General features: G+C 32.7%; 1 protein-coding gene across 1 annotated transcript; it reads right to left on the bottom strand.

Moving 5' to 3' along the window:
* Positions 1-1965: 1965 nt before the first annotated feature.
* LOC132733661 (transmembrane 9 superfamily member 4-like) lies at positions 1966-25425 on the bottom strand. The gene is made up of 19 exons (XM_060720322.1): positions 25289-25425; positions 23174-23287; positions 22260-22362; positions 21225-21268; positions 20610-20731; positions 20053-20155; positions 19267-19322; positions 18419-18558; positions 17405-17557; positions 16591-16661; positions 15711-15843; positions 15149-15230; positions 14553-14628; positions 13817-13996; positions 12961-13040; positions 11571-11634; positions 10368-10487; positions 9295-9384; positions 1966-7489 (listed from the first exon to the last, which is right to left on the bottom strand). Exons 1-19 carry the CDS (start codon positions 25298-25300, stop codon positions 7340-7342), a joined length of 1893 nt encoding a protein of 630 aa, XP_060576305.1. The 5' UTR covers positions 25301-25425; the 3' UTR covers positions 1966-7339.
* Between the last annotated feature and the right edge of the window lie 866 nt (positions 25426-26291).

Raw genomic sequence — 26291 nt, 5'->3', positions numbered from 1 at the left:
AGAGGTTGTACTGTAAATATCTTGTTTGGTAAAGATCCATTATTAGATGTTGATTAAAGAAAAAATTGTTTAAATGCATCACTTCTGCTTAGACAAGTGGCTCCTTAATTAAAACATTTGTGCAAAATATATTAAATGTTATTGAAAGAAGACTGTGATAAGATTCTGTAGATAAAAGTTTAGTGTAGATCCATAAATTTTCTTACTTACCTTTAATGGTTGTTCAAAAGTGACAAGGCTACACAAAACAAAGGCCATCAAACAATGCACTTTAAAGTGTTTGAAGGTACATCATTTGCTTCATAAGGTCTTTTTAACATTGTTAGCTTTCATTGCTCTTTCACAACAGGCAGAGTAGATTTATTTCACAAAGTTTGGTGAATACAGATCATTTCTTTAGTAAATTAAGACAAGAGGGCCATGATATCCCTGAGTCGCCCACCAGAAACAACTAGTTTTCAGTAAAAGATAAAAGACTACCTAACAATCTTACAGACAAAATTTGGTGATCATCCATCAATTATTTCAGTAGGAGATGATGTTCAAAGGTTTTTCTACTTTTAGCTTTCGCGGCCCCTAAACCAGGGGCCAATCAAATTAATACGAGCAAACTTGATAAAACACTACCTAAGAATGCTACAGACAAAATCTGGTGATCATCCATCAATTAGTTCTGTAGGAGACATTTAAAAGTATTTCTATTTTTAGCTTTATTGGCCCCTAAAAGGGGCCACTCAAATCAATATGAGCTAACTAGATTCAAGACTACCTAAGAATGCTACAGACAAAGTTTGGTGATCATCTATCAATTAGTTCTGTAGAATCAAACGTTTAAAGGTTTTTCTATTTTTAGCTTTACACTCGTAGCTGCCCCTAAAAGGGGCAAATCAAATCAATATGAGCAAACTTGATAAAACACTACCTAAGAATGCTACAAACAAAATGTGGTGATCATCTATCAATTAGTTCTGTAGAAGGAGATGTTTAAAGGTATTTCTATTCAAAGGTTTAGCGGCCCCTAAAAGGAGCTAATCAAATTAATATGAGCAAACTTGATAAAAGACTACCTAAGAATGCTACAGACAAAGTTTGGTGATCATTCATCAATTATTTCAATAGTGAATGATTGTCAAAGGTTTTTCTATTTTTAGCTTTAGCGGCCCCTAAAACGGGCCAATCAAATACTATGAGCAAACTTCATAAAACAGTACCTAAGAATGCCACAGAAAAAATTTGGTGATCATCCATCACTTATTTCAATAGGAGATGATGTTTTAAAGGTTTTTATACTGTATGCTTCAGCGGCCCCTAAAAGGGGCCAATTAAATCAATATCATTTTATGAGCAAACTTAATAAAACACTACCTAAGAATGCTACAGACAAAATTTGGTGATCATCAATCAATTAGTTCTGTAGGAGACTTTTAAAGGTTTTTCTACTTTTAGCTTTAGCTGTCACTAAAAGGGTCCAATCAGATTAATATGAGCAAACTTGATAAAAGTCTACCTAAGAATGCTACAGACAAAGTTTGGTGCTTATCCATCAATTAGTTCTGTAGAAGATGTCTAAAAGTTTTTTCTTTTTTTAGCTATAGAGACCCCAAAAAGGGGGCAATCAAATTAAAATACAAGACTACCTAAGAATGCTACAGACAAATTTTGGTGATCATCCATCGTTTAATTTAGTTGTGGAAGATGTTTAAAGGTTTTTCTCTTTTTAGCTCTGTTGACCTCAAAAAGGGGCCAATTAAAATGACATGAGGAAATTAAAGTGCGACTGTCACAAGGATGCTACAGACCAAATTTGAGGTAAATCTGCCCATATCAGTTTCAGAGAAGAAGACGATTGTTGACGCATGACGACGGATGCCCGAGTATCCCCCTTTGAAACTAATAGCTCACCCTGAACCTTCGGTTCTGGTGAGCTAAAAAGAGTTAATGTTTGAATAAAAAAACAAAATGAAAAATATATTACCATTTTATTTCACCATATATTTACAGTCAAAATTGTGATAACATAACGACCAATGAGAAATGAAAACACAAAGCACTCACATCTCATTTAAATCCGAATATACAATAACAAATAAATAACATTTTCCGAGTTTAAAACACCTCATGATTTTTTCTATAAAACTACAGTTAACTGATTAAAACCACTCTAGTACAGATAAACCTGTAAACAAGTCCAATAACTTAGCACAGATGCTATCCAGTACAGAGAGGTTTCACTATATAAAGTTAAATTCTTTTATTCTTATACATATAAAGTTATACTTTCACATCAAAGTCTCGTGCTGTTTTTATAGCTGCATGCCTCCAGATGAGCTAACATATTTCATGAAAATCAACCTTATAAATAATGTACTACTATTTTAAGAAAAGTAAAAACATTCACAATTCAAGAAAGTACTTACATGTTATATGCAATTACTGACTGATTTTGCAGTTTTTATCACCATTTTTCAACTGCATGACTAATGCAGTAAGGGCTATTTTTGCATATTCTAACCTATTTTTGATAAAAATTATAAATTTTAAGTGTTGTCTAACATGTATAAATTACTCTCCTTGTTCAATTCACAATATTTTACCTTTTTATACATTTTTTATAATTTTCATGAAAATCAGCATGAATCTGGAGGCACTCTGCTTTAAAATTCTTCTATTCTGTACTTACTAATCGAATACACAATTTTAGTACAAACATAAATTCTGAAAGAAATAAGATTGTAAAATCCTAAATTAAAAAAAAATTCTAATACATTTAAACTCTCTAACTACTGTATGAAACAAAATATAATTTGTGCACTATATTTTAAATAAAAGGATCCAAAAATTTTTGATTCTGTTGTAACTAATTGCTATTTTCTACTCCTTAATGCCCATTCTATCTATTATTATTAAGATTTCCATCTGAAATAACTAACCTGAAATATGCATTAACCTTGATGATTTGTTTCAATCCCATTTCATCACACCTTACTGTGTTTCTGTAAACTATTATTGAGCCGCGTCATGACAAAACCAACATAATGGGTTTGCGACCAGCATGGATCCAGACCAGCCTGCGCATCCGCCCAGTCTGATCAGGATCCATGCTGTTCACTATCAGTTTCTCTACTTGTAATAGGGTATGTAAGCGAACAGCATGGATCCTGATCAGGCTGGTCTGGATCCATGCTGGTCGCAAACGCATTATGTTGGTTTTGTCATGACACGGCTTATATTGTTAAATTATTCATTTAGATCACATTTCATCATATGCCAACAACAACATTAACAACACATCAATTATTTGTAGTGTCTGTTTTAACAACACCTAAAATACTGTGTTTAAATAAAGAAACTGTCCACTTGGCCATAATATGTATCTTTAAGTAACAGATATTTAAAATTGTCTAAAATATAATACATTAAAACAACAGAGTTACATGAAAGCAATTTTTTTTTTTCAAAACTGATACTGTTGTATTAAATGTGCATAGGAAGAAAAAAAGTACACAATACCATTTCTTACACTACTTACCCTCCGTTAATATACTCTTATTTATGTTTAAATGTGACATAAACTTTAATGTCCCTCGAATATTTTTAAAAAATAAAACCTATTAACCGAACAACACAAACTCGCAATATTCTTAACAACATACTTCGTATTATTCTTAATAATATACATCGCAACAAATCAATTTCATAAAGATCTCACACAAACAATACAAAACAACAGGAAAAAATTCGAACATAAAGTTGCAAGCTTTATACACTCGAAACTCTGAAATTTTATTTCATGCTCGCATATAAATGATCGTAAAATGTTTCAGATGATAATTACGGTAATAAAAACAGAGTCAATATATAGAATACCTATTGTGCATCAATAGTACATCACATGAAAATAATACACTGCTGTACAAAACCAACATAATGGGTTTGCAACCAGCATGGATCCAGACCAGCATGTGCATCCAGGCAGTCTGATCAGGATCCATGCTGTTCGCTATCAATTTCTCTACTTGTTATAGTGTTTGTAAGCGAACAGCATGGATCCTGATCAGACTGCACGGATGCGCAGGCTGGTCTGGATCCATGCTGGTCGCAAACGCACTATGTTGTTTTTGTCATGACGCGGCTCATATGTACTTTTAACTAATGTGCAAATAATACACTGGTGTACATACATACATTAACTAATGTACTTTTACCAAGCACTAAATTGTTCAAACCCTCATACATAATTAGATAATAAATAAAAAGTTAGTAAACCGCCTTAATATTGTGAACTTTCTTTACTTCCCTGGCCAAAACCTGACATCTTGTCCCCTTAGTGCAGTAATGGGTTAAGTCCTTCTTAATTTAACAGGAGTTAACCAGTTATTGCACTAAGGTGAGGTGACGATCAATTTTTGAAAAATATGAAAGATATGAATATCTTGAACTAGCCCATGTAAAATCACCTAACACAAAGACAATATGTCATAAAATCCACTACTGCAGCTAATGTAATAAAGAAATCACCAGTATGACTAAAGAAATCACCTATATGACAAGCCATACCTTAATGCATGATAAAACAAATCAATTTCTGAAGATATTTCAATTGTAACAATCAAAAGCTTTCATTTGTAACGATAGATATGGTCAGTTAAGTACAGAAAGTTCACCACGCATTCACACTTTCATTTCGCCATTTTGAAATCACATGTACACACTTAATAAGGTTAGTAATATGGAATTCATAGGTGTGAAGTATATACACAGTTTTCAATGGAAGGATTTAAATATATACATTTGTAAATAACACAACTTGTTTGAAGATTGTATTTTCTTGAACAAGAGCACCGCATGCTGTGTTAACGCTCACCTGTTACTGTTAATGACAATCAATAACCAATTTTTAGAAATATGCTAAGTTAAAAGGGGACATAACACCTTAAACTATTGCTTCCAAGTTTCAAGTTGATACTTTATAAAATGTTTAAATAATGGGCTACATAAAAGTTTTTGCACCACAATGATGAAAAGAAATCAGCAATCAAAATAGCTTGACTTAGAGCTAGAAAATCATCATGAATGACAGCATACACCCTAGATATATTACTCATGTTTTTTTTTATATTTTGTTCAGGTTAAACCCTCAGCCAGCTGAATTTTATTGAGGAAACTTTCTCCTGCTATAACTTAGGAACAGTGACTCAAAAGTCTGAAATTATAAGTAACCACCTGGCCACAGAGAGCCCCTCCCAAAGTATTTAACATTTTAAATGGCTAAATTTCTTAAATGGACTTGACCAGCTTCCATTTCTTGGACTGTCTATTGTCAATTTTGGGGATATGAAGATGAAAATTTAAAGTTAGTTAGCCAACAGTATGGAGCCTGGCCAGACTACATGGATGGTGATGGTGTTGGTAGTTTTCACTCCGGATCACAGCAGTGAGCCACACTGAATTTACCAAAGCATAGTTCAGCCATCGCATCGTTTCTGGGCAGGCTGTCAAGCAGTTGACCAGTACTAGTTGCCTTTACTTTCCCAAGGAACTGATTACTTCTGTACATGCCAGAGCAGAGGCACAGTGTGAATGACCGTAGAAATAATTTCATGATCAATCACAATGAAAGTGATCTGCGCCGTCCGGGAATCGAACCCGGGTCGCCCGATTCACAGTCAAACGCTCTACCTATTGAGCTTACCAGGATGTGCAAGCTAGACTGGCTTTATACGGGGGTCACAAAGACTAATCACTTTTAAGTTTCAGCAAAATAAGGGTTAAAACATTATTACATTAAGGATCAGTTGCTTTTCTTTTCTGCCAATACTTATGTATGTTTCATACACAAGCAGGTAAATATTCAGGAAATAATTTATTATTAGTCACACAAAATTTTCCTTTCTCAAAAATATATTAAAAAAATAACAATAAAAACACAACAGCACAAAGTACATAAAAGGTATCACATGAGATTTTTTCAACTGTATTTTCAGTTATTATGTAAGATGCTTTATGATTTATTACTTAACACATACAATATGCTTAAATGCCAAGATGACCGTTATGTACAAACCAATATTTTACGTCACATTCTTTTTCTCTCTCAAAATTATTCGACATACATAGAAAAAAATACATCACAATTTCTATTTTTCCGAAATACTTTACGTACTTAGAGTATATTAAATCACAATTTCTTTTTCTAATTGCTTAAAAATCCTTGAGATTTTTTCAAAATATTATACATACCTAGAAAACTTTACAAATCACATTTTTTTTTTGAACTGCTACACATATCTTGAGGATTGAAAGTTTTTCAAATTACTTTACAAACCTAAAAAATTTTACATCTGTTTCTTCAAATCGAAAGTGTTGGCCAAGTTGTTTCTTCAAATCAAAAGTGTTGGCCAAGTTTTTTTGTTTTTCCTAGATTATTTTTTTTCCAACTTCATCCAATTTGTTAAATTAAATTGTATTCACATTATGGCAAGACATTAACGATGATTTCTTTCTTGCAGTAAAAAGCACAAAAATCTCTAATTTTCAAAACAACAGACATTTCACACTAATTTTCTGCCATACGCATGACATTTCTGGAATTAATCATATCGCACACATAAACAAATAACACACTTTATCACATTATTATCTCTGAACCATCTTGGAATATAAAAGAACCCTCCAAATCAAACCCATTGTTTATACAACTCTAGCGTTATCTTTATAACTTTGAACCCAAAAGCACTGTTTAGTCCCCCACACTGCTTCATTTACAAATGAAACAAAATTAAGTGTTCGTCCACAAACTGTAATACACAAGTTTATGGTTAAACAGCAAAAAAAAAGGGAATGGAACTAAAAAATGTCGAGCCCGAATTAGCAGTCATTCTGGAAATCACAGTGATGCAACTTCAAATTTCTCATGTAAATTCCTTACATGATAACTATGTGATGCCACTTTATTCTTATTTGCTGAAACACGATTGACGATATGTGTAAATGCTGGCCCATGTATGACAAGAAACAGTTGTTTTTCGCAAGAATGTTTGTATCACCTTATGAAAGAATACAACTGAAAGGTTGATATAAATCCCAGTGATATCACAAAATCTCCTTTTTGCTGAGGATTTCATTCCAACAATACCATAATATGGTTCAAACCCTCAACGAAATCTTCATTATGTACAATATTGTCTTTTTCGCCACCTCGATCACCGTGGAACATCTATTTTTCACTGATGGCTATTATCTATAAAAGACTGCTAATACGGGATTGACACTGTGTGTGCACTACTAAGTCAAAATGAAGGAGAATTTGTTAAAAAAGTCCTAGATGTCCTTTACAGGGTTAATCGATCTTGATGGCACTGTATATTTTACGGATGAACCAGTAAGCCGCATAGAAACCTACACTTCCGGTTAACAACCAGAATGTCAGCACCATCAACAATGTGTAACCGAAATACAACAGTGTTGATACAAAAGCTGTGATCTCCAACTGAAAAAGAACAAAAACAAATTTTATTATAACTGTTATGAAAATTAAAGTTTTAAGTCCTTCAATGTGTTAAAATTTACATAACATTTGTTTCAGATCTAGTAACTTTTTAAGACTTTAATGATCATTCTTATCTCTCAACAAATACAACAAAATGACCTGCATTAAAACAAGCACTATCGGTAAGACAGCATGCTCCACTATTCCCAGTACTTGATAGCCTGGATAATGTAGAATTTTCCAAGTTTAAAAAGGGCCATAATTCTTTCAACTAGAAATGTGTCCATAGGACACTGATGCCCCCACACGCCACTGTTCTGTCAATCTTATGACTCTAGGTCAAATATTTTTTGGACTACATGTGCCACAAGTTGAAACTAAAAATCAACAAAGAGCCATAATTCTGTTAAATTTGTTCGCAGCAAAAATTCCTTTCTTTACTACCATCTATACATTAAGGTTGTTAATCCCTGGAAGTTTAAGCAAAATCTGCCATCCGGTTTAAGAGGAGTTGCGTTCACATAATTTCTACATAGTAATTAATGAAAAAATCAACAAAGGGCCATAATTCTGTTAAATTTGGTTGCAGCAAAAATTCCTTCCTTTACTGCCATCAACACATTAAGGTTGTTAATCCCTGGAAGTTTAAGCAAAATCTGCCATCCGGTTTAAGAGGAGTTGCATTCACAAAATTTCTACATAGTATATAGTGAAAAAATCAACAAAGGGCCATAATTCTTTTAAATTTGGTCGCAGCAAAAATTCCTTCCTTTACTACCATCTACAGATTAAGGTTGTTCATCCCTGTAAGTTAGAGCAAAATCTGCCATCCAGTTTAAGAGGAGTTGCTTCACAATATTTCTACATAGTATATAGTGAAAAAATCAACAAAGGGCCATAATTCTGTTAAATTTGGTCGCAGCAAAAATTCCTTCCATTACTACCATCTACACATTAAGGTTGTTCATCCCTGTAAGTTTAAGCAAAATCTGCCATCCGGTTTAAGAGGAGTTGTGTTCACAAAATTTCTACATAGTAGCTAGTGAAAAAATCAACAAAGGGCCATAATTCTGTTAAATTTGGTCGCAGCAAAAATTCCTTCCTTTACTACCATCTACACATTAAGGTTGTTCATCCCTGTAAGTTTAAGCAAAATCTGACATCCGGTTTAAGAGGAGTTGCGTTCACAAGATTTCGGGACGTATGGACGGACGGACTGACGGACGGACAAGTGCAACGCTATATGCTCCCACATTGTGGGGGCATAAAAATTACAATAGAGTTATGGACCTTAGATAGTGACCTATTATGCACTCTAATAAGTGTGTGATGTTTTTACCATTTCCCTTTAATAGTTTTGAAGACAACAACTTGCACACAAAAACTTAACCAAATTGTGATGCAGACGCCTTGGTGAGTACAATAGCTCTCCCTATTTTTCAAATTATTGTATTAAATCAATAAGTTTTACAAATTTCCTGTTCAATATTAGCAAAAATTATTGTTAACATCTCTGTTTCTATTTCAAAGTTTAAGTCCAATCTTGACCCAAGGCGCCGAAAATTAACCCAAACAAGCAAAATATGACTTCTGCAATATTCATGTAATTTTGTTGTGATTACTGCTTTTGAGAGATCACACTTTCTCCAGATTTTTTGTAAGGCAATTTGCAACTTGTATGTATAACATTTCTATGTATTTTCTATATCTAGTGGACACTCAATTTAGGAAGCACAGCTACTGCTTAAGAAATGTTGTGCGGCTGGACGGGATTAAACAAGAGTCGGACAGATTTTGTAACCTACCTTTGTCATGAAGTAGAATATAGAATATGCAAATATATAAACAGCTGAACCTCCAGACACGATGAACGATCTCCACCACCAGTGATAGTCCTGTATAAATAGATAACATGAAATAGATAGAGGATATTTGTTTAGTTCAGTGTAAGATCGGAATATATTTCACCGAGTGAGCACCAAAAGGTATATTTCACGAGTGGCACAGCCACGAGTGAAATATGAACTTTTGGTGTTCACAAGGTGAAATATATTTCGATCTTACACTAAACTAAACAAATTTTCTTTTTATTATATGCAAAGAAACGTATTAAAAAGACATAAAACCTATAACTGAATGAAAAGCGCGCCAAATAATAATACAACGTGACGTCATTTACGACGTCACGTTATTAAGTTGGTACCCAGTACTGTGCACGCTGGTATTTCACAGAAACAACGTAAGGGGCTTAAATTCAAAACAGTGAAATTATCAAAGTGGTAATTTCACTGTTTCAAACAGTGAAATTACCAGTTTTATGTCACTGATATATTTCTATAAACCACCGAAAAGCATGTAATAAATGAGTATGATTGAGAAAAAAGCATGTATACCATGTGTATAACTGCAATATTTCAACAAACTTTAAAGTTTTAGAAAGTATGGTTAACTTTAAACTAACTGCAAAAACAGATCACTATTAAATTCTATTGTAATAATCTAGGTAATTTATCTATGGAAGTGAAGAGGCATGCTATTTTTAGCTTACTTTTTATCATTATATCATCATATATCATGATAAACCACTTAAAATTATTTTTCTTATTCAAAAAAAAAAAATTCATTTCAAAGCTTTCTGAAAATGATCTTTAAAAATCGATTTGTTTTAGGCCATACCTTTGCAATATATTAAGTAACTTCAGAATTCCTAATGAGAAAAACTCAAGCTTTACCCATACTATGCTAAATATCTTAAATGGACTTGCCCATCATTCAAACTAGACAAAACCATTCATTATTTTTAGGGGACATTTCATAACATGTACTGACTGAACAGCAAACAATGGTGAAAAAATGCAAAGAAAATGGAATAGCTTACCTCGCCACATAACTGGAAGTATACCATCACAATAGAGATTTGTGATACAGAAATTATGAGAATGACAAACACTAGAAACAAGAAACCAAACAGATAGTAGAACTGGTTCTCCCAGATTGCCTGAAAATAAAATATATATGTACACATATGTTAAGTGCCGACAATGTTTAAGCAATCAAAATTATAGTGGTTCAAAAATATACATCAAGCAATAGGATTAAACTTATAAATTTGTCTGTTGTGTGAAATATAAAAGTCAGAATTACATAAAAACTAGAAATGTGTCCAAAGGACACAGATGCCCCAACACGCCACTGTTCTGTCAATCTTATGACTCTAGGTCAAATATTTTTTGGACTACATGTGCCACAAGTTGAAAACTAAAAATCAACAAAGGTCCATAATTCTGTTAAATTTGGTCGCAGCATAAATTCCTTCCTTAACTACAATCTACTTATTGAGGTTGTTAATCCCTGGAAGTTTAAGCAAAATCTGCCAGCCGGTTTAAGAGGAGTTGCGTTCACAAAATTTCAACATAGTATATAGTGAAAAAAATCAACAAAGGGCCATAATTCTGTAAAATTTGGTCGCAGCGAAAATTCCTTCCTTTACTTCCATCTTCACCTTAAGGTTGTTCATCCCTGTAAGTTTAAGCAAAATCTGCCATCCAGTTTAAGAGGAGTTGCGTTCACAAAATTTCTACATAGTATATAGTGAAAAAATCAACAAAGGGCCATAATTCTGTAAAATTTGGTCGCATCGAAAATTCCTTCCTTTACTACCATCTACACATTAAGGTTGTTCATCCCTGGAAGTTTAAGCAAAATCTGCCATCCGTATAAGAGGAGTTGCGTTCACAAAATTTCTACATAGTATCTAGTGAAAAAATCAACAAAGGGCCATACTTCTGTTAAATTTGGTCGCAGCGAAAATTCCTTCCTTTACTACCATCTACACATTAAGGTTGTTCATCTCTGTAAGTTTAAGCAAATTCTGCTATCCGGTTTAAGAGGAGTTGCGTTCACAAGATTTCTGGACATACGGACGGACGGACTGACGGACGGACAAGTGCAACGCTATATGCTCCCACATTGTGGGGGCATAAAAAGAAAATTTCATAGAGAAATAAAAATATTTCAACAATAAATTAAGAAATCTTGACTAAATTTATCTCAAACATATATCAAGGGAGATAACACTCACTGTAAAGATGAAGAACAGTTCAATGAACATAGCTCCGAATGGTAAAATACCTGCCATCAAGATGCTGAAATTTACAACAAAATTATTAGTAAATATGATAAATCACTCAAAGCAAATTCTTTAGAAATGTCAAACATTTGTTTAATAATGCTTTGATAATGGATTAAGAACATTTAAACAGGTATAACAACTGAAGAAAGTATCGCTGAATGTGCAGTAATGTGTTGCAAAAATAGCAAAATGTAAACAAAGTAGTATTTTAACTTCCATACAAAATGCTGATTCACTTAAATCATACCAATTGCCAACAGAGCAAAAGTAGCAAAAAAAAAAGTTCTTTTATATTGCAAAGAAATATTTTTTCGTACCATGTAAGAAGATACCATAAATAAAAAGGTTTTCAGAAATAAAATTGACACCAGTTGTGAGGCATAATGGGCCTTTAACTCTTCAATCAGTTCTATATGGAAAAAGAATCTTTCACAAGTAGAAAAAAAGCGGAACTTTAGTCAAATGCCTAAAAACTTGAACCTATGAAAGTGTGATGCTGACACGTGGGCAAGAACAATAGCTTGAGCTAACAAGAGCTGTCGGTAGGACAGCAACGCTCGACTATTCTTCGTGCTTGATAGTAAAAAAAATGCCTGATACAGTTACCTCCTCCTGTTTACAGGTTGGGGTCATGATGGTGAACAAGTGTGCAAAGTTTCAAAGCCATATATCAATGGACTTTGAAAATATTTGAACTATTACAAAAACTTTAACGTAAATTCTAAGTCGAAAAAGGGGCATAATTCTGTCAAAATGCTTGATAGAGTTACCTCCTCCTGTCTACAGGTTGGGGTCATGATGGTGAACAAGTGTGCAAAGTTTCAAAGCCATAGGTCAATGGACTTTGAAAATATTTGAACGATTACAAAAACTTTAACGTAAATTCTAAGTCTAAAAAGGGGCATAATTCTGTCAAAATGCTTGATAGAGTTACCTCCTTTTGTCTACAGGTTGGGGTCATGATGGTGAACAAGTGTGCAAAGTTTCAAAGCCATATGTCAATGGACTTTGAAAATATTTGAACTATTACAAAAACTTTAACGTAAATTCTAAGTCGAAAAAGGGGCATAATTCTGTCAAAATGCTTGATAGAGTTACCTCCTCCTGTCTACAGGTTGGGGTCATGATGGTGAACAAGTGTGCAAAGTTTCAAAGCCAAATGTCAATGGACTATGAAAATATTTGAACTATTACAAAAACTTTAACATAAGTGGTGACGCCGACGCTCGGGTGACTGCAATAGCTCTACTTATTCTTATCGAATAGTCGAGCTAAAAACTGTACAAAAATAAAACTTAATGTATTCATATGTTCAACAGAAATATAGTAAATATCTAACCTGAGACCTGGTGACATATACCAGGCTTGTTCAGGAACTTGTCTTGGAATTTGATTGGTTCTAACAGGATGCTGATATGCCTGTAACAGAAAATAATGACATCTGTTAAAAAATAATCTTTTTAACAACCATTAACAAGAATTGCATCATCTTAAGACATATATTTTCTGAAATGATAATTGTTTATTGTGTCAACAATGTTACAATACAAAATCACAGTTTACAATTAAACAAACATGGGGCTATTATTCTTTTAATCTAACAGATTAAAATCACTGGCCTACCAGCAGCAGATAAAAGGAAGGAAAAACCTAAAACCTAAATTAAGCTTCAGTGACCTTGACCAAATCAATATGAAATTCCACTCAAAGGCATACATAGTTCAGTGGGAGATTCACACACACTAAATATGTAAAATATCAGTCAATAAATACAGTTGCTATGAAAAATAAGACAGTAAATGTAACAGAAGGCTTAGATCATGAGATAAAACTGGAAACTGTATGATCTGACATCCCATCTTAAAATGAAAAGCAGGGACAGTATGAGGAAACAATAAAACACTGATGCCTGACATCTGTGTAGCACCCTATAGACAGACTGTGTCAAATGTCATACACCTGTGGTATGCACCACTGAAACTTTTTTACTATCATAAAAAATTGTTACATTTTAACACACACAAATCCTATCAATGGAAAGCTAGTTCACCATCAAGAGTGGTTTGTGGCCTTTATTTCCATATGTTAATTCACCAACTTAAGTTTTTGCATATTATTATGCTCATTATGCAATATTACGAATTTTCAGGGAAACTTATCAGGGATATAATACTTCAAATACTTAAAATACGCACCTGTTTTCTGAACCCAAAGAAATAGCCTAGGAACACAAGTGGCACTGAAATACCAAACCACATACAGAGTAGAGCCAACATTGTTGTAAATGGTACAGCTCCTGATGAATGTTTGCCCCAGATGAAAAAGTTCAGGAAAAAACATATTCCAAAAACAAGTCCTGGGTATAATGTAGCAGTCTGGAATGAAACACAAATAATATTAACTTTTGCCGTTGTCTTGAACTTGTCTTAAAATTAGACTAGAGTCGTTTATAAAAGTAATTATATCTCCCCTAATGGTGACAAATTATTGCATTGTATTATTGTAAGCTTAAATTTCATGACAACAATCTAAATCATTGAACAATATATTTCATCATATAATCTATTCATACCAGTGAAATATTCATCAGAAGAATCTCATATGATTGATAATATTTCAATAAACTGGATATCAAGGTACTTTTTTTTAAAAACTAGCTTAATTTTCTTCGATGAGACTCAATAAGCCTTTTCACCATATTAATTTCTGACAAACTCTTGTATAAATGGGCTTCTTCAATTTGGAAAAGTCAATTTTTATTATGATGGATAGAACAATCAGGTCATATTACATAAACATACAGGCAAGTCTGACTTGATGCAGGCGGCATATGTAATTTTTGAGCCCTACAGCACTCAAAAACTAATTAAGATTGACAGAAATTACGTGAAACTTGTAAACACGAGGACTATATATAGCCTAATATATTACCTGTAAAGCGGACTGTTTCCATTGAGTACCTTTCATTGTTTTGTAAATTCTTGCAGCAAAATATCCTGCAATCAACCTGTAAAAAGACAGTTTATATACATTGAAATGAAAATGATTATCAGATTAAACAATTACATCAAAATCATAGCTGCTCAGAAGTTATTTCAAAATTGTAAAATAAGTAATAACTAGCTCTATTTCTTCAGTGTCTGTTTTTCATTGTTTGAGTCTAAACTGTTTTAACAAGTTCCAGAATTCCAATTAAATTTCAAAATTTTGAAGTCAAAGACTGCAACCTCTCAGACAGTGGAAGACACATTACATGTATATAGGTAAAGAAGGACAACCATGACATTTTGGATGTCACTCACCAAAGTCAGGAAGTGAATGACTTCCGAATTTCCACTAATAGAAACTCTGAACAACAATACCAGTGACAGTCAGCTTATTAAATAAAATAAACGATTGTTTAAAAAACTTAAAAAATACTTCAGAATTCTGCTAAATTAAATATGTCGAACATAATAGATAAAAGACCTTTACAATCATACTTAGGTAATCATATAGAAATTGGATACATCAGAAGGTGATCTTACCCCATAAATACAAAGAGGAATAGTGCTGCAGTCATGAGAGCCCCTCTAGACGCTGGTGATAACATACCCAACATAGCAAATGCTGAAATTATTGTTATATATGACAATATTATATATCATTTGTATAATAAGACAGATCAACTAGAAAGCTGTATCAAATAATTCAGTGCTCTTCATACTTTATGCTCTATAACAATTCAATTTGACTCGAAAATGTAAAAAAGTACCTTCTGAACATAAAGCATAGCATAAAAACATAGATATCTAGTAAAAAGAATTTACAACATACTATTAAGTATCAAAAAGTTACTTCAAATAAGCCTTTGTATTAATTTTTGTACAAGGTATGCCCAATAGAAGCATATTTTGAGACACAAAATTAGGTAAATTGGGATAAAGTCAGTCTAAATAACAGAAAAAAGTTGAATTTTTAGTTATAATTATTGACAGTTTGGGAAAAATTGTAACTTCCAACCATTGAAACGTGCTCATTTACCTTTGACTAATTAAATATAGAAAATAATCCACATAATACTATTGTGTGTTTCAGTATTCTACTTACCAACAGTAATCATAGCCATAAAGAAGACTTGTATTCCAGCACCAAGAAGTGAGGCCAGCAACTTATTAAATCTTGGTGGTCTGAATACATCTCCATGTACAAGCTTCCATCCGGTCTCTTCTAATGTTTCCTCCTAAATTAACAAAAAAACAACATGTTTAAAATTTGAGAATGATATTATACTAGAAGCAATAAGTTTGTTTTCATGGGTTTTAAGTGACACTAAAAATATAAGTCATATGGCAGCAAAGCTTAGGTGCTCTGATTGCATAATCTTAAGGGTCACCTTGTTGCAAAATTTCATGTGTGCGTTGTTGCATAATTTCAAGGTCCCATTGACGCATAATTTTAGTCATGAACAGGCACCTGTTTTACTTTGTTTTACGACACACCTGTTTGTTTTACGACACACCAACACAATTTAGATCATATGGCTCTAAAACAGGAAAGATTATTTTGGTTAAATTCAGATGCTTCAAACTTAACACCAGGGATCAAAACAACCATGCTTGCTCGAGCCAAGAGATGCATAAACTCCAGTATTTCGAACCCATTTAGTCGCCTCTTACCATCAACTAGGGACAAACAGTGGCTGCAATTCTGATGCCTAAACTCTTAATGGCAAGATTCATCACCAACAGCAGTGCAAGACAAGTGATTTGAAGTCAGCAACCGTAAACACGTGATTTGCCTTTGCCACCAGTATAGAGCCAGGCCAGCCCTACATATCCATGCAGTCTGACCAAACTCTATACTGTCCCCTGTTTTACTTAATATTTTCATCTTGATGTCGCCAAAAAATGATAATGGAAAGTTCCACAAATGGAAGCTGGACAAGTTCATTTAAGAAATTCAGGATATCAAGGGTTAATACACTTACCAAATCCTCATCTCTGTTATATTTTGCAATGTCCTTTCTCAATGTTCGGATCATAATCATAGTCAATATACCTGCAATACAATGATATTTCAAAACTTAGAGGTATTCCGTTGAGGTCCAAAAGCCCAAAAATATAAAATACATTTGAATTTCTTACAAAGACCAACTGGGGCATCTAAAAAAACAAAACAACAAGCAAAATATCATTAAGAACTATACCCAGAAATGACTTGAAAATCATATTATTTTCTATTCTTAGCCTGTGTTGGGTGAAAAGTGTTGCAACATATTTTACTGTTGTTATAATTCCATATACATCTGTTCTATAAAATCATTTGCATTCAGCAATTTTAATAACTGTCCAGATTCCAAAGCTCTCAGTACCTTCTTTTGTACTTATTCATTATCCCTCATGTACAGACTCAATCAAACCAAGTTTTCATGCAATTTTATTGTGATTAATGCTTTCGAGGGATCATCCTTCTTCAATATTTGTATACTTCACAAGAGCAAGTGACAAGTGCCGTGTGGCAGCTGTTAAAAGTTTGCCCCATTCTTCACTTCAGTTTTGGTCCTTGGGGATCATTGATTCCAGCACTTTTAAGTATTGAAAATTGTGTACCGCTCAAGCCGGTGCTAGGGGGTGTGAGGGATGTTGCATTTTATTTCTTTTTTTATTCCATAAATACAGAATAAATCAAAGCACATCTGCAGTTTTCATGTAATTTTGTTGTGATTAATCATGCTTCCAAGAGATCACACTTTTTCCAGATTTTAGAACATTATATAGCGTGTGAGTCAGTATATCACTAACCTGAGAGAAAGAAGACAACAACAACAGAGTTGATGATGGAGAACCAATGTATCTGTACATCACTCATAGCCAGGTACGTGTCCCATCTTGATGCCCAGATTATATCACTCTGCTCCCAGTGTACCTCATATGTGAACATAACCTCTGTCCCTTCTGTAATCATAAATATATTTACATGTGAACATAATCTAGCTTTCTTCTTTAAAATTTAGATATGTGAACATAATTTTGGTTCCTCCTGTTTACTTAAGTATGTGAACATAATTTTGGATTCCACATGTTAACATTAATATACATGTATTATTATATGGACATTACTTGGGTTATTTCAGTGAACAAATAATATGAAAAACACCACTTTGGTTTCTTTTTTAAACATGAATATTTGAAAATAACCGGTTTTTTTTCTCTCAAAAATATAGATATGTAAAAATAAATATGTTAACATAGCTTCATTTTCTTTTGTAAACAAAACTATAAATTATAATTATGAAAATAAATTGGTTTATTATATACTTATAAATGAAATATTGAGAAATATTCATGAAATAAAATGCGTATTTTCATTTTCCGTATTTTCACTGTAAAAATTTATTTTTCACTGCAGTGAAACATATTTTCCGTATTTTCACTGGTGTCTTGCCGGACTACTTTCTTTTATATTCTACCGGTACACAAAATTTAAGGAAAAGTCTTTAAAATTTTAATGTCAAAAAGAGAAAAATGTATATAATAAACAGAAAATTCAAGTTTTTTCTATAAATACATGATTTATTTTCAACTTGTGGCATGAAAATTACCATATTTCACTCGTGGCTACCGCCACTCATGAAATATTTATTTTCATACCACTCGATGAAAACAAATCATGTATTTATAGAAAAATCTTGAATATCCTCTATTTCTTTTTGTAAATACAACATAACATGAGTTCCTTCTGTGAACATAAATATATGAACATAACTTCAGAACAGAACAACATATTGACAGAATAACAGAAAATAATTTATTTACCTTTAGCCTCTACAAGCAGAGGAGATGGGTCCGATTTAGCAAGACTGGCTTTACTTGAACATGCACCATCCTTGACCTCGTAATCTGTTACGGAACGGCTTTCTGGGGCTACCTCAAACCCAACTACTCTGTTTGTCTGGCTGCAATAAAAGAGGAATAATTTGAGCCGCGTCACGACAAAACCAACATAGTGCGTCTGCGACCAGCATGGATCCAGACCAGCCTGCGCATCCGCGCAGTCTGATCAGGATCCATGCTGTTCGCTTACCAACCCTATTACAAGTACAGAAACTGATAGCGAACAGCATGGATCCTGATCAGACTGCGCGGATGCGCAGGCTGGTCTGGATCCATGCTGGTCGCAAACCCACTATGTTGGTTTTGTCTGACGCGGCTCAAATAATTTTCATTTGTTATTGTATATATCAGCAAAATCTAGTGTTTTATGCCTTATTTATCTTTAAAATTAAATTACATCTCACTGCCGTTGGATCTTATCCTTTCATTCTTTATTAAGATGAAGCTATCTAAATAGCATACAAAATGTTGATGATTCTACTCAGATGCTCGCTCTTGCACAAAGTGGCACCTGTTGTCTAAGGTAAAGTTAGGAAGTCAGAATTTGACTTTTACAGTACAAAAAAATAGACTGAATTTGTCATTTTATCTGTCTTGCTAAAAGTTAAACTCTGTTCAACCGAAATGAATATATGGCTTTCAGTAGGTAAAATAAGTAATTAAAACATGCATGCCAATAATGAATCTAAACAAAATTTCCAGAATCTATACTGGTGGCAAATGGTAATCACTTTCAGTTCCAGCATGTTAAGACCATTAATTGCACTTACCTACTAACATCAAAGTGGTACTTCAATAAAATCTTCAAATGATTGTTCAAGTAAGCCTGTAAAAATACAAGAAAAAAATAACAAATTTAAATGTTTGCCTTAAAGTGTGTCTTATTTGATGCAAATCCTTTAAAATGAATCCAAGGACATTTATATTTCAATTTTAAGCAATTTATACATGTTATATTACATGTTATGATGTACAAAACAAAATGTCTATGAAAGCCTATCATAATGCATTACCTATTTATAAAGCTTACACTAAAAGATTAGCTCCATTTATTCAGAACACATAAAAATATGCCAGTTACCACATTTACTTTCCTTACATCAGTCAAACAAAACTACTTCCAACTTAGAACTCAACATAGAAACAAGTACTTTAAAATGCAAAATCTGCAATAACAGCATCAAATTATTCAATTGGAATTTGGTCATTTACTTATTGTGATTTTCAGTTCACTTAATGTGCTTTCAATTTCTTATACTTTTCAACATTTCACATTCATTAATCATCTCTCATTAAATATTCATAAGCATGATGAAATGCACACTGTCCTAACAATAGACTAACTCCAAAATTAAGAATATTTTGTTTTTTTCCCCCAGCTAATCCGTAGGTACAAACAAACCTTTTACAGTTATAGCTTCGAAAATAAGCACAACAGGTTGACTAATCTATTATGACCCGAAGTGCACTGTGAAGGTATAATGGTAAAACTTTGTTTGTACCTACGGGTCAGTTTGGACAAAAAAAATTGCCGAGTTCCAGATAACATCTTTTACCTTTCCATCCTTCTCAAAACCAAGTCTATAGCCATGCTCGTATTGGATCTCTTGTGTATCAATTAAAGCAAACTTTGTGGCACACGGTAAATTGTCAACCAACCTAGAAGAATAACGGCAAATGAAATATAATGTATGGTATAATATAAATGTGTGCTTATAGTTCATAGCTTTACAGTGCCATGTTAGTGTCCACTTCAGATGTACGAGTGTCCCAAATTCAAATCCCACCTAAGGTTGATTTTTATTTTTCAGTCAGTTACAATTTGTACAATACAACTTTAAATTAACATGCGGTACATTGTAGCATGCCTGTGATATTCTCTTTACTAAAATACACTTAATGAATTCACGAATTCTTGAAATTTTCTAAAAAATAATTAATGTTAACTCATATAATCACCCATTATGTAAGTTGTCATAATGCCAGCAACTTCATAACAAAGCATTTTTTTCTATCACATCATATATTTATGTCTATAAAACAGTATATTTTATAATAATAATTCAGCAGAGTATTAACTGGCATACAATGAATTTGGTTATAAGTTACTTACAGATGCACATAGTAATCGTTCTTTATCAAGTCAATGAGGATTTTAGCCTGTTTCAGTGACAGCTGGCTGGGTTTGTCACCCGTACACAGTAATTTACAGGTCTGATCCTCCAATGCTTTGATCTGTATGAAAATTTATCATACACACATTTGATTTATAAATGATACGAGTTTAAAACTGACAGCTTTAAAACCATTACAATCTTTTTTATTTTATTTAGGTACCATGAACATAAGATACTGAAAATGATAATATACCTATGTTTTCACTGGGACACAGTTTCTATTGGTTTTTATTTCTCAGATTTTTACTGTGAAAAAGTACTGTTACTTATGTAGAGTACAGAATTTTACATTATGATATGAAATGATGTTTAAGATATTAACAAATTATGGAATAAAATACAGTGTCTGTTTCCAATATCAGAGTACTATTAACACTCTTTCTAAATGACTGCTTTTAATTACTAATTTTCATATTAAAAACAATTTTGTTTCTGGTTCAAATCAGATTATTTCATGTGATAAACTTCAGAAGTTTGATTCAAGTTCCCTCTTAAAGGGTAAAGTTTTTTTCTTCAGCATTCATATTCAGTAATGTCCTAGCTCTACGTACCTTATAAGCTGTTGAAACAATCCTATCTCCTCTAAGAACTTCACCTGTAACCAGAAAATAAATCATATATAAATGTTAATGTCACATGACTAACCCATAACCTGCTTAGCTTACTTCTCAATTGGACTGGTCCAACATTCATTTTTGGAACTGTCCATCATCAATTTTAGGGATATCAAGAAAAATGTAAAATGTAGTCATGTAAAATTTGCCCTGGTGGAAAATGCTTCTTGTTTTTGGTGCAAGCAGTGGTAAAACAGAAGAAATTAGTTTAGAGCTTCATTTTGGTTTTGCATTTTTTTTATTTGGCTTAAATTTGGCAAAAATCCAAGTCGCAACATGCAAATTGTTCATTTTGGCACAATTTTAAGAGAAATTTTAACTGCTTAAAAAGCATTTTTATGTAAACCACTCATTTATCTTAAAAGATACCCTTATATGTACAACAACATAAACTATTACCAACACTGACACCAGACTGTGAGACAACAGAAATATATCATATGTCAGTATCATTTATCACAGTCAATATACCATTTTAATACAGATCTGAAGCAAAACAATTCAAAATATTGTAAACTGTTTTAATGCTTTATATAATAGGCTATCTGGCAACAGCTGTTGCATTAAATATATTGATGTTAAGACATCAAAAGATTTCTATAATACACTGAGAAACTGCAAAATCATCATAATTCATGGGGCACTAATTTTTGTGGTTTCTGTGGATAGGTCAATCCGAGAATTAAAGATCCAAAAAATTTCATTTTGTCCGCTGTAAGATTATTTTGTATCGCATTATTTTATATTTTACTGTTTTGGAAAAATAAACATTCCTGGAATTTAATAACCCACAAAAATATTTTTTTTTACAAAACTATCAAATTTCATACCAAGTAGCAATTAAATATTTTCCATAACTTCTTGTCAATTCAAATTTTGCACAGAAAACTTGCTCTGCAGAAAAAAGTAGCGCTTTAAGTACTTTTTAACATACATTTTTAAACCCAGCATTATTGACATCATTATAATTACCTAGATTTTCGGGCTTGTACTGGCCACCACCCTCAGGTTCACAGAATGGTGCCCTGTAATACTCCATTGGAAGCTGGGTCCGTACACTAGTTAATTTCACGCCCTGAAAAAGAAACATAGTTTGAAATATTTTATCATTAATATCATCGGGGATTATTTACTTCAAATAAACCGAGGACTACAACTTATAATTACTTTTCTGTAATGATTCAGATTCAGAAGCAAATGTCTGAATACATTAAAGACAGAACAGTTTTTGAAATTTTACATTATGTATATGTTTTGGGCAGGGCTCTCATTGAGTAAAATTTGGGGCCAAATATGGGCGTCATTCCCCCATTAAAAAAGTGTGTGTTTTCCCCCTAAAAAAAAAACCTTGAAAATAATATTTAACAGCCATAGATCAGGGATCACGTTTTTCAGTTGAATTTTTATAAAAGTATCTATGATTTATATGTATTAATAACTACAAGTGATATGACCACATTAAGGAAGCTTGTGTTTTATGTATATGTATTAATGGAAAATATCAACAGTAATATTTAGTCTTTGTTTTCCCGTTATAAATATTCTTCAGGTGACCCATTTTTGGTCGTAGCAGGACTTTAGGGGATCAGAGACTGCAAAGTCTCTCACATTGGAAGTCACATTATACATAGGTGAAGAAGAAAAAACATTATATTTTGAAAAACACAAGCCAGAATGGAGAAGTTAATTACTCCAAAACTATCAAAAAAGACCTTGAGGCCATGGAACACATATAAAGTTATTTGATCTGAATTGATATTTGATTAACTCAATGCTTCAAACAAAAACAAGCAAAAGAAATGGCTACTTAATAAAGTTAATATCATATTCCTTCACGAAAGCTACCACAATCATTGCAAACATATAATTATAGTAAATGTACTTACTTTAACATCTACATCTTGACCTTTGATAAACTCTACAGGTGCTACCCCTGGTATGTAGAAGCCCTTACACCACCAGACCTGTACACTCACTATAAAGATGTTTAACAGCAGAGTCTGAAATAAAGCAAAAACTTGTTATTTTCAAAATGTTTACTTTAAACTTATACTTTGAAGGGTTTAATAGATTTATCTGGAACTCTGCAAATGTAGATTTTTCCCAGCTAATCCAATATATATCAAACAACAAAAATACTTTATTTTGACGCCATTTGACATTTATTAAGAAAAACTAAACTTTCATATCTGGAATACTTATAAGCAAGAACAAAATTCGGTGCAAATTTTACCAATTCGAATGAGTTGTCAATCTTACTAAGATTAGGTCTGCTTGTAGTAATACATATATTAATTTTCAATTCTTATTTAAAACAAAATCATTTTGTCAAAACAAATTATCAATAAAACAATGGTTATCTACAGCACTGTTATTGACAAGATGAATCAGTTGAATTTCTGTGGTTGTTTACAGAATTAGTTCAATTACAATAATATGAAATTATTTTTAGGCTAAGCCTATAAAAGGGAAAGTCAGGTAAAAAAGTTTGTTCATTTTTTATTTAACATTTTTTATATTTTAATAGTGTCATTCTATCATTTGGTATTTCTTCTGGGATCAAACATTTCACTTATCCGCTTGTATCTTCAAGTAGAGATAAAGGCAAAATGACTACAATTTTGTAGTTTGCAGAAAATTCGCCATTGAAGTAGACAACTAAAATTCTCATGATCTGTTTGTTTACATTTAATGATGGAAAATCTGAAACAAAGCTTGTGCTTTAAGTTATGTATAAATTGTGCATTTTATAGAGCTTTGAATGCATTGTTAAATGGATACCGGTTTGATTGGAATGTGCCCGAGCGAGATTTGTACATAACCTAACACAAGCTGTCTCCACTTTTGTACTGACGTATTGCTCTAGTTAGATTTAGACAGGTACGCGATTTAGACGCATAAATTTTTTATTGATTTCAATTAATTTCAAGAATTTCATACAATTTATCTAAGAGTGCTATAAACTGTTTACTGGTCGGAGACCATCAACCGGACACTTTTGGAACATTTTTCCATACAGATTTCATAATTTTTAACCTAGAGACCAAAACATTTGACACAGTTCAGCTAGGTTCTTCTCCTAACTAACAAACTAGTTTGTTTATTTCTGATTTTATTGACACATATATCTGAGGCTCGACAAAGAGGGTATCAAAATTACCTAAATTGTCTACACTACAGTACCATGTGTCCCGACAGATATGTACATGACCTGATTTAATTCAGATAAAAGCTTGGGTGTTTTGATTTTTGATTTTTAACATGATATACAATATGTCAGCAACAAGTGCTGAAGTTTTGGATATTCTATTATTCACTCTGCAAATGATTATAGCTGGTATATAAGGTCAGGCATTGTTTTCTTGACCCCCAAATTTCAACGTCAACATTCTTGAAATAGACATTAAAATATTAATATTTACGGAGGTTGAAATAAATTTATTTACTTAATTTTAAAATAAACATGCACTTATTGTTGATAAAAAAGTGAATGACAATCATTGAACAAAGAAAATACTAAATTAAGCATTTTCGGGGCCGTCCGGGTTTGGTGGTTGTCCGGTTTTGGTGGTCCCCAACCAGTAAACTTGCTAGCAACTGTTTCAGTCAAATTATCAGTTAAAATTTAAACTGTGTGTTTGAAATTGAAAATTAGTTACAATTTTATTCAAATTTCTAAAAGTGAAAGTGAATTTAAAATTTATTTTGCAAAACGTTTGTTATCAAATTTATGTAAATTATGTGTTTTGCTGTAAACAAAGTATTTAATTACAATTTAAATAAATTTACAAAGATAAATTTTTATTTGTGTGAATGGTTAACCTAAAAATATCGTCTTAATTTCCTTATACCTACTCGTTATTGAAAAAGCAACATGTTAACTTAGTTAGTGCATTCAAAACTTTTACAAAGGCTTTCATTTAAAAACATAACAAAACAATAGTTGAAAATTAAATGTCAATATATTTTGACATTTCCTAATTAATTACAAAAAATACAACCTTCGTCGCCATCTTGTATCAAACGTGGAGGTGGTGACGTCATAAACGGTGTTGTGGTGTTTCACAGTCATGAAAGTGCTTAATCCTGAACACCGCTATATTTTTACTTTTCCTTGTTAAAGTATGCAACTTACAAGCTTCAATTTACGAATCATTTAACACAAATTCCTGGCATGGTTTCCTTTGCTTGGCGGTCAATTAAATACTATTTATCTAATTATTTTTGTTTTATTTACATTCGACGCTGAAATCTAGGGGGAAATTACCTCGCATTGGCAGCCACGTCAATGCGGCGTCATTGACGTCGTTACAAAGTTTCATAGAGACAATCGCAAAACAGAACGCTGTAGGAAAATACATTGCAGGTAGATCTAAACCATACAAAATGTGCTCATATCTTTGGAAAATATTTTGTTGCATACCTAATAATCAGGCTGACCGTTGGACTCCGTACATAGCTAACAGTTTGACGTCCGTATCCTATAAGCCTAATCTAATCGACACAATATACTTCTGCGTACCACGAAATGAATTTGGCGTCTTTTTCGAGAAGGACATCAACTCCTGTCAACTTGATATATCTGGCTTCATGAGTCTGTACAAATATGCAACAGACAAACGAGTTCGGAAACCTGGACCCGAGTATAAATATTCTAAGTACGAATTCAGAACAGACGACAAATATGTCAAAGTTCAAGGATGGATACCAATTAATAGGTTCAATGCCAAACCAGACGGTGACACTAATTACAGCAATTCATGCGTTGAATATAAGCCAAGTACAAGAAATGTAGATTTTGCTGACGAAAAAGGCAACAATTCAGAGGATAAAACAGAAGTCGGTGTTCAGGATACATCTGCTTTTCGAATAGAGGCATCCTCATCCTCTTCCAAGGTCCCGGGAAGAAGAGGAATTTTAAAATACAGCCATCATATGTCAGATTTCTAAATGTAACACGATTTAATAATATGCAACATAATTCCGAACATTACTTCTCCTTTC

The sequence above is a fragment of the Ruditapes philippinarum genome, unplaced genomic scaffold, assembly GCF_026571515.1.
Source record: "Ruditapes philippinarum isolate M1 unplaced genomic scaffold, ASM2657151v2 ctg2183_1_1_1_1, whole genome shotgun sequence".
NCBI classification, from domain to species: Eukaryota; Metazoa; Mollusca; class Bivalvia; order Venerida; family Veneridae; genus Ruditapes; species Ruditapes philippinarum.
This window is presented reverse-complemented; position numbering and strand designations above follow the sequence as displayed.